Here is a 10408-nt window from a genome sequence, read left to right on the forward strand (position 1 = left end):
TAGGGCAATGCAGCTCTAACCAACATGTCCAATCTCGTCTCATTGATTGGACTCCAGGTTAGCTAACTCCTGACTCCAATTAGCTTTTGAAAAAGTCATTAGCCCAGGGGTTCACATACTTTTTCCAACCTACACTGTGAATGTTTAAATGATGTATTCAATATAGACAAGAAAATACAATAATTTGTGTGTTATTGGTTTGTCTATTGTTGTGACTAAGATGAAGAATTGATTTGACTAATTTATGCAGAAATCCAGGTAATTCCAAAGGGCTCACATACCTTTTCTTGCAAATGTATATACAGGGGGTACCGGTACAGAGTCAATGTGCAGGGGCACCTGTTAGTCGAGGTAATTGAGGTAATATGTACATGTAGGTAGAGTTATTAAAGTGACAATACATAGACAATAACAGAGAGTAGCAGCGGTGTAAAAGGGGGGGAAGGGGGCAATGCAAATAGTCTGGGTAGCCATTTGATTAGATGTTCAGGACTCTTATGGCTTGGAGGTAGAGGCTGTTTAGAAGCCTCTTGGACCTAGACATGGCGCTCAGGTACCGCTTGCCGTGCGGTAGCAGAGAGAACAGTCTATGACTAGTGTAGTGGAAATTTCCTCTATTTACCAAATCATGAGAGCAAATCACACACAAGTCAGAGTTAGTTATCACAAAGTCCATTTTTAATTATATGAGCTCTATCACAACCCTGTGACTCTCAGATCAATTCAGTGTCTATCAATGAATTCTCTGAGAGTCCCTTACACATTGCAGCTGAGATCATTTAATAGCAAAGAACACACATAGTCAGACAGCATAGACATAATAAATCGTTCAGCTCTGTCTCCTTACTCAAACCCAGAACCATAAACCAATCCTCCATATCAACAGGCATATATCAAATCCATCCTATCTTGACAAGATCACAGAGACACACTGACTGGCACACAGACATTGTGGAGCCAAGAGATACACGCTTGACCTCTCCCCTTTCTCCGGCCTAAGCTACTTAGTCTTGACATAGAACAGATACTGCAACCCCGCCACAGTATTATACAAAAATAACATTCTGATGAGAAGTAACTTACAAACATATGATGAATATAAAACATCTTACCTATGTTACCAACCAATTCTGATTATTCCCCAACACTAGTGTGGCTGGAGTCTTTGACAATTTTTAGGGCCTTCCTCTGACACCGCCTGGTATAGAGGTCCTGCAGGCAGGATGCTTGGCCCCAGTGATGTACTGGGCCGTACACACTAGCCTTTGTAGTAGTGCCTTACGGTCAGAGGCCGAGCAGTTGCCATACCAGGCAGTGATGCAACCAGGATGTTCTCGGTGGTGCAGCTGTAGAACCTTTTGAGGATTTGAGGACCCATGCAAATCTTATATGGTGTGGTTTCACAGCAATTTAATTGACAATACAGTTTTTTACCATGACTTTTCATTTATTTGCAGCAGAATTTAATATTTTTTGTGTGTCTCCAGAGCACCTGCTAAAGAGTCTGAGGAGGAGTATGACTCTGGGATAGAGGAGGAGAGCTGGCCAAGGCAGGCGGATGCAGCCAACAACTAACAAACTGTCCAAAATGGAACTTCAGAAATTGCCATTTCGATTTAATAAGCGATGGCATTTTACAAATACCATTATTGTAACTTCAAATGTAATTATGTCATCTGAATTACATCAGTGTTGATCATGATGATGTAGGTTATGCAATTTCATACATCGGAAAAAGTTTGTTCCCAAATTGTTGCAAAGGTTTAATTAACATTAACCAAGTATTCTCTACCCATCTTTCCCAGAGAGAGAGAAAAGGAGAAAGAACGTTATCCTGTTTAAATGTAAAGATACTTTTACTTTTTCTCATAAAGTAGCTAGTGTCTCTTTGTGATAAGTACTTGTTTGGGAAACCTTAATGGAAATGGATTGTATCAAGTCCAAAATCTATTTTCTCTTATTTCGTTTTGACACCATTTTATTTTTGACAGTCAAGGATTAAGGTAAATATAGGATACTTGTTTTAACCACCATGTCTTTCTGATGTAATTTAGGAAGCCATTCTGTTTCTTCACAACACTCTGACGAGGTCAGCCAGGTCATAGAAACCAGCGTTCTTTACAGAACAAGTATTTATAGTCAAATTGTTAACCTTTTCAAAAAAGATCAGCTTGGCTGCTCTGTGGTGGATTTCAAATATCCAACACTGGGATTACTAGTATACTGTATGTACAGTTAGTATGCCATGTATGAGATGAAACGTGTAAGATATCTGGGGTCGAATCAGGGGGGGGGGGGGGTGACTTAAATTGATCCCAATCAGCTTTGATAATGTCAGATTTTCAGCACATTTTCCCATTGTGGTTGTTTTTGACGTTTCTTTATGGAACCGTTTAGAACTACCTACACATTTAATGAAGCCATGACATCACTGGTGTTTTTAAATGAAAACATACCAGTCTTTAGAAATGCATTGTCTGATTTGCTCAACACTATACACTGAGAAACTGTTCATTCAATGCAGTTTCTTTAAAAGAAGCTGGGCTTTTTTGTACACTTTATATACAGATATAACATTTTGAAATCTCAGACAGTAAGGGCCTAGAATCTAGATAATTTGCTCAATTCCACTTTGACCCTTAGACCCTAACCCCTAGGCACCTGTGTAGATCTCCGAAGATTTGATGGGTGTTAGCAATATGGTAACAGTTTAGTCTTTCTCTTATGGGTTTCTGTGATGTTGGTTACACCCATCCAAACCTTTCAAATCTACACAGGGACTTTATCTTGGAGCTTATGTTGCGTTCATAACCGAGTGGGAAGGTGGTAAATTACCAGCTGTGAAGTCGTAAATATCAGTTGGATGCATTCACATGCTTTGAACTCATTGAGAAACCCTGATTGGCTAATGGCAAACAAGCTGCGTCAATCATAAACTAAAAGTACAGCTATCATGCTTGTAAACATATGTGTTCAAAAACATTAATAGATAGCTTTTTATAAATAATGTTTTACTGCATGTAACTGCCTAAAATGCTGTTATCGAGGTAATTTCCTTAGTGGGTGACATCAGAGGTCAACATGTGGGAGAAGTTGGCGCTCAGGAATGATATATGAGTTTCCTACTAGTAATTACCAGTTGGAGGGGCGTTCAAGTAGGTTTTGTATGTGGTAAATAACACCTTCCCACTTGGTTATGAACACAACATAAGGTCTTGATTTAGAGTTGGGTAATTGTGTGATGTACAGTCCATCAGAACTGATGCCATCTGTGTGGCAGCAACCCTATTTTGCTCTGAATAGTTGTGAACTTATGTAAATGTGAGACTTTAATAAATATATTAATCACTTAAGAGTGTTCAGAGGTTGTTTGATGAACTATAGTTGTCCAGTGTTCTTCAGTCCTGGTGGGTTTATTTAGTCCAAGCCACCCAAAAACATACACCCTCATCAGTTTTTATAGGCTGCGGTTACACAGGCAGCCCAATCTTGATATTTTGCAAATTAGTGGAAAAAGATCCGAATTGGGCTGTCTGAGTAAATATTTATATTATTAGATATTTATATTATTAGATATACAGTGGGGAGAACAAGTATTTGATACACTGACGATTTTGCAGGTTTTCCTACTTACAAAGCATGTAGAGGTCTGGGATGGGCTACAGGACAATAGGCAACAACTGTTGGCGCAATTATTAGAAAATGGAAGAAGTTCAAGATGACGGTCAATCACCCTCGGTCTGGGGCTCCATGCAAGATCTCACCTCGTGGGGCATCAATGATCATGAGGAAGGTGGGGGATCAGCCCAGAACTACACGGCAGGACCTGGTCAATGACCTGAAGAGAGCTGGGACCACAGTCTCAAAGAAAATCATTAGTAACACACTACGCCGTCATGGATTAAAATCCTGCAGTGCACGCAAGGTCCCCCTGCTCAAGCCAGCGCATGTCCAGGCCCGTCTAAGGTTTGCTAATGACCATCTGGATGATCCAGAGGAGGAATGGTAGAAGGTCATGTGGTCTGATGAGACAAAATAGAGCTTTTTGGTCTAAACTCCACTCGCCGTGTTTGGAGGAAGAAGACGGATGAGTACAACCCCAAGAACACCATCCCAACCGTGAAGCATGGAGGTGGAACCATTCTTTGAGGATGCTTTTCTGCAAAGGGGACAGGACGACTGCACCGTATTGAGCATTGTAAGATGTAAGAGCGTTGAAGATGGGTCGTGGCTGGTTCTTCCAGCATGACAACGACCCGAAACACACAGCCAGGGCAACTAAAGAGTGGCTCCGTAAGAAGCATCTCACGGTCCTGGAGTGGCCTAGCCAGTCTCCAGACCTGAACCCAATAGAACATCTTTGGAGGGAGCTGAAAGTCCGTATTGCCCAGCGACAGCCCCGAAACCTGAAGGATCTGGAGAAGGTCTGTATGGAGGAGTGGGCCAAAATCCCTGCTGCAGTGTGTGCAAACCTGGTCTGTAATTGCAAACAAAGGTTTCTCTACCAAATATGAAGTTCTGCTTTTCTGATGTATCAAATACTTATGTCATGCAATAAAATGCAAATTAATTACATAAAAATCATACAATGTGATTTTCTGGATTTTTGTTTTAGATTCCGTCTCTCACAGTTGAAGTGTACCTGTGATTTAAAAAATTAGACCTCTACATGCTTTGTAAGTAGGAAAACCTGCAAAATCGTCAGTGTATCAAATACTTGTTCTCCCACTGTATATTTATATTAGTTATTTAAAAAGTGTCACAATTATCTATGAGCAGTAGAGGAACTTCTCTCTTGCTCTTCTCAATTTAATTCAGTCTAAGGGGCTTTATTGGCATGGGAACCACATGTTTACATTGCCAAAGCAAGTGAAATCGATGATAAACAAAAGTGGGGAAAAAAATAGGAATAATGAAAAGTAAACATGACACTCACAAAACTTTCAAAAGAGTAAAGTGATTTCAAATGTCATATGTCTACATCTAGTATTGTAACAATATTCAAATAGTTCAAGTACAAAAGGGAAAATAAATTCACATAAATATGGGTTGTATTTACAATGGTGTTTGTTCTTCACTGGTTGCCCTTTTCTTGCGGCAAAAGGTCACAAGTCTTGCTGCTGTGATTGCACACTGTGGTATTTTATCCAATAGATATGAGAGTTTTGAATTATTTGTGGGTCTGTGTAGTCTGAGGGAAATATGTCTCTAAAATGGACATACATTTGGCAGGAGGTTAGGAACTGCAGCTCAGTTTCCACCTCATTTTGTGGGCAGTGTGCACACACCCTGTCTGCCTATGGCGGCCTTTGCTCAATAGCAAGGCTATGCTTTCCTTAATTTTCCTCAAAGCTTTCCGCCTTATCTCAGCTCACTGGTCACCATAGCAACACCCACCCGTTGCATGTGCTCCAGCAGGTATATTTCATCCCCAAAGTCAACACTTCCTTTAGCCGTCTTTCCTTCCAGTTCTCTGCCAATGACTGGAACGAATTGCAAAAATAACTGAAGCTGGAGTCTTATATCTCCCTCTCTAACTTAAAGCATCAGCTGTCAGAGCAGTTTACCGATCACTGTACCTGTACACAGCCAATCTGTAAAGAGCTCACCCAACTACCTCATCCCCATATTATTACTTACCCTCTTGATTTTTTGCACCCCAGTATCTCTACTTGCACCTCATCATCTGCACATCCATCACTCCAGTGTTAATGCTAAATTGTCATTATTTCGCCTCTATGGCCTATTTATTGCCTACCTCCCTACTCTTCTACATTTGCACACACTGTATATAGATTTTTCCTATTGTGTAAGTCTGTTTTTTGTCGCACCGCTTTGCTTTATCTTTATCTTAAACAGGTCTGTTTAGTGCCAAATAGCATTCTAGTTTGCTCTGTTTTTTTGTAAATTATTTCCAATGTGTCAAGTAATTATCTTTTTGTTTTTTCATGATTTGGTTGCTTCTAATTGTGTTGCTGTCCTGGGGCTCTGTGGGGTCTGTTTGTGTTTGTGAACAGAGCCCCGGGACCAGCTTGTTTTGGGGACTTTTCTACAGGTTCATCTCTATTTCTCTCTCCGTTGCACCGACCTGACAGAATGGGATGGTTATTATATAGCTCAATGGTTAAACTTTATCGTTTCTTTAGATGATTAGAAGTCTGTTCTCCAAATTAGTAGAGGAGACGAAGACAATTGTGCGGAAGGACTGATGCCAATGACAGACAACGTAAACTACAAAGTATTTTTTTTACTCTGCATTATTGTGGTGGACTCCTAAAAAAAATTCACGGTTGTATTCAGCGCACGTGACAAATATAGAGGAACCAATTTTAGCTAATTAGGATGCCCCCTGGTCTTTCGCTTCGTAAAAAAAAAACGGATATACGTATACTATATCCGGTGTGTGACGTCAACTTGTAAACATGGTCGCTCCCGGCGTTCAACAGTGTCGTTAGATAGCTAAATACATTTGAAAATAACCGAGTTTATTATTTTCCACAGTATCACGCCTCTTGAAAATGGATAAACCAACTTTCCAGTCTACGTCGGGAGGACGGCAGCACCCCGTTTCTAATACCGGAGGTCCCGATACTTTTTACCTTAGAGGGGGACCTACATATCTCGGACCGCAGCCGATACAACCACCACCAGTATGTGAAACCTCGTTTCAAAGTAACATGCCGAGTTCAAGTAACGTTGCTGGAGCGTTTTGGCGGGGTCAAACCCCTTCCCAATATCTTCCTCCACCACAACAAGCCCCAGTTAGCGACCAAAGATTCCCTCAAAGTCAAGAGTGGACTCCACCCATGCCAGGATATGTCAGTCAACCATATGGCTTCAGACCCCCCTTTCCACAACCACCGCCTAGATTTGATGGTTACGGACCACCTCATATGTCGTCCCCAGGATATGGTTTTGATCCGTCGATACCGCCACCGGCCCTCAACAACCCGGCACTCAGTCAGTTCCCTCCCATGTCTTCACAGCCAGTTCCCTTCCACAGTCATCCAAAGCTGGAACCCAACACACATGAGGGGAGACCACCAAACTCATGGGCCCAGGGCTACAATATGGGTGATGCTCAATCGAACATGGGAACTTCAGATTTCCAAAGATCATTTGATCAAAATCCAGCATACCCTAGACCCGGTCCACAACACAGTCAGTATGGAAACCCTGATGCTAGTTTTAGACCAAAGCATGCGGACAGTGGTTACACTGAACAACGTAGCAGACCTCTCCTCGCCTCCCCGTCCTTGATTCCGATGGGAACAGCTTTGCAGCGTGACCAAGGTTTTAGTAGGCCTATGGCTCCACAGCCGCCAGACGAAGACTCCATTCAGAGGATGCAAGACGAACAGTGGCTGAAACATTTCTTGAGGAACCGAGAGAGGACAACAGCCAAGAACTCCAAACCGGCGCAACCTCATTCAAGGCAAACTCACCCAAAGGTCTCCGTGGCTCATATACGAGACGCCCTGTACGGTGCCATACAGCTAGTTTCAAAGCTGTCAATGGCTTGTGAAACGCTGAAGCACAACATGGAGAATGAGAGCGTCTGGGCGGATTCTTACGCTGAGGCAGTGAGTGTGAAGACAGATCTGCAAGAGAAACTGAAGGTACTCGGTGACTCTGAGTTTGTTGAAAGTCTTAAAAAGAAACTGAGTTCCATCAGTAAGAGAAGGGCCAGGCTACGGCGTCGACAAGTGGAACAGGACGAGGACAAACAGAGGGAGGAGGAACGAGTGGCTGAGCGTGAAGCGGCCATCGACAAGTGGAGGATGAAACGTATCCATGAAGTAGAGGAGAAGAAGAGGGTGAGAGAACTGAAAGGGAGCACTGTCAAACTGTCTCATCTCTGATCGATAGCTCCCCCTTTCCACCTTCAGACTGGAGCCCTCCTGCTTTAAACATAAAGGTTGCATTTTTTTGTTCTAGCCCAGCACATCTGATTCAACTAAGGAACGGTTTAATGTTTAGATGAGAATTTGAAGCATGTGTGTTGGGCTAGAAATAAACTGTTCAACCGTGGGGCTCCCAAGGGACTGGAGATGAGACACACTCCTGCTCTAAGTAATGTGCGTTACACACGTCAGCAGCAGGTGGCCCAGTGTTCTTAGTTTGGTGTCAGTGAATTTCAAGACTGTCTAACTGCTTTCATTTTGATTTAACTCGCTCATTGGACAGCTGTTGATTGATACACAAATCATGGACATATCTGAATATGCATTGATGGAAACTGCTTTTTGCAGAGGTGTGTGTGTGTGTGTGTGTGTGTGTGTGTGTGTGTGTGTGTGTGTGTGTGTGTGTGTGTGTGTGTGTGTGTGTGTGTGTGTGTGTGTGTGTGTGTGTGTGTGTTTTCTGTATTGATTTGACCCAGACTATGAACACTGCTTCTGTTATCTTTTTTTGTGCTCCCCTCCCCCATCAGGCGCAAGAGCTGAAGCTGGCTGCTGACACGGTGCTCTGTGAAGTGAGGAAGAAGCAGGCAGATGCCAAGAGGATGCTGGACATCCTCAGATCACTGGAGAAGCTACGCAAACTCAGGAAGGAGGCAGCCTCCAGGAAAGGTAAGTAGAAGCACCATAATGGTGCAACAGTTTCTCTTCAGATCTTTTGTCTAGCCAACTGCTGTTCAACTTCACAACAACAATAGTAAAAAAAAGCTCTGTTCTCATTGAACAAATTCATTCAGTACCTCTCTGTTTCACTCCATTTTAAAACGTTTTCTGACAACTGAACATAAACGTTTCTCTGATTGTGTCCCCTACCAGGGATCTTCCCGGAGAAAGAAGCCGACCAAGCATTTGATGGGCTGGTGGAGCGCCTGCGTGCACTGATCAGGAAGAGGACAGGGGTGTATGGGGCAGAGGAGAACGCCCTGCGGGTGATGCTGGAGAGCGAGCAGGAGGAGGAGCGCAGGAGGGACCTGGAGAAACGACAGAAGAAGGAGAGGGAGAGGCTACTGCTAAGGAAACGAGAGATGGATAGCATGCTCTTTGGAGGTAATTAGAAACCGTGTAAAGGCTGGTGCTTTTTCCCAAAAGGAGAGTCGTGACCTACTTTCAGGTTGTAGCCTGTTTATTTTTGGATTATGGAAATAACACATTATTTAGTTAATTGGAACACAGCAATTCAAAAGGTATTAGGTTGGTCATCTCATGGCACACCATTTCCAAACCACTGGTAAATAAGAGGAAAACAGACACAGCATTTAGAGATTCTGATTTTATAAGTTAATATCTGAATAACCATTTATGTTAATGTGACTGTTCTCCTCTCCTCCAGATGAGATGCCTCCTGACCACCCCCTACAGCCCTTCAGAGAGTACTACACACAGGCAGAGCGCTCACTACCAGCCTTAATACAGATACGGTTTGTGTCACATAAGCATTTTACTAGACTTAGAGATTTACCTCCACTAAGGCCCTGTTCAAATACTTTAAGACTGCACCCTTCCTTCCTTTTCTTCTTCCTTCCTTGTTTCCTTCCTTCATTATATGTGTATGAAAGGGCTCCACCAATGCTTTTACTGTTAAAGCATATCTAACCAGTGATATTTCACCAGTCATTAAATCAAGGAACGAAGGATGCATGCACTTTTAAAGTACTTCAGTATCCTATGTTTTGGCTCACCTGCTGTCTTTCTCCTTTAGGAGAGAGTGGGACCTCTGTCTGGTCTCAGTGGACCACCCAGACGGCACCACGGTCCCCCAGGACTGGGTCTTACCACAATGCCCCACAGACGAGATTTGGGCCACAGCCCTGGACCGAGGGGACTGCCTCGGACCCTGACTGACGCCCATATTGGCTCTGGAAAGGACTGGTCATTCGCTAGCACTGTATTCAGCAAGTTACTGCAACAAGACCTGCTGGAGAAGTGAAACAGAAGAGTGAAATTTATTTTCTTTAAGGATTTCAAAATCAGTTCTTAATTTTACAAACAGCTATTTGGTAGTTATTCTCTCCAACTGATATTTGACTGAATTTGAAATCCTATTTATCAGGAATTGTGTATTTTCTGAAGTCAATAAATATGTTTTATTCCTGCCTGCCTGGAGTACCAGATTATTGACCATGGTCAGTTGGTGTCACTGCTACAGTTGAACTAAACGTAGAGGAGGGTTCTTAGTGACGTCACACTCTGGCTCTTGGAGATCTGTTTCCCTCAGTCTACCTTTACACAGCATGGGTGTACCGAGAATCTCTTAACACCCTGGCCTGCCAAGGAAGGAAGGAAGGAAGGAATGGAAGGATTACTCTTCTCCTTGTTGGCCTTCTCATTAATCAAACCAATTGAATACCCAGTTGAATGTCTAGTACACAAAATGTAATAGTAACATGATAATTAAAATACACAGGAATGGAGGGAGTACCAGTACAATGTGCAGAGGTATTTGAGGTAGA

The 10408-nt window shown here is 42.7% G+C and overlaps 2 protein-coding genes across 3 annotated transcripts in view; both read left to right on the plus strand.

Moving 5' to 3' along the window:
- Positions 1 to 3350, plus strand: part of clpxa (caseinolytic mitochondrial matrix peptidase chaperone subunit Xa) — a 21159-nt gene extending 17809 nt beyond the window's left edge. The window contains exon 14 of the mRNA XM_046334208.1: positions 1488 to 3350. Coding sequence (XP_046190164.1) covers positions 1488 to 1575 — 88 coding nt within the window. The 3' untranslated portion in view covers positions 1576 to 3350. The remainder of the gene's footprint in view (positions 1 to 1487) is intronic.
- A 3029-nt stretch (positions 3351 to 6379) lies between these two features.
- On the plus strand, positions 6380 to 10053 carry pdcd7 (programmed cell death 7). Of its 2 annotated transcripts, none has more exons than XM_046334210.1 (5): positions 6380 to 7817; positions 8432 to 8570; positions 8775 to 9005; positions 9289 to 9376; positions 9658 to 10053. In XM_046334210.1, the coding sequence occupies exons 1-5, from the start codon at positions 6519 to 6521 to the stop codon at positions 9794 to 9796; spliced, it is 1896 nt and encodes a 631-aa protein (XP_046190166.1). In that variant the 5' UTR covers positions 6380 to 6518; the 3' UTR covers positions 9797 to 10053. The 2 variants fall into 2 exon arrangements, with proteins under 2 accessions (XP_046190166.1, XP_046190167.1); XM_046334211.1 differs by having other exon boundaries at positions 6380 to 6650.
- The last annotated feature ends 355 nt before the right edge of the window (positions 10054 to 10408 follow it).

Source organism: Oncorhynchus gorbuscha, unplaced genomic scaffold (assembly GCF_021184085.1).
Source record: "Oncorhynchus gorbuscha isolate QuinsamMale2020 ecotype Even-year unplaced genomic scaffold, OgorEven_v1.0 Un_scaffold_587, whole genome shotgun sequence".
Classification (NCBI taxonomy): Eukaryota; Metazoa; Chordata; class Actinopteri; order Salmoniformes; family Salmonidae; genus Oncorhynchus; species Oncorhynchus gorbuscha.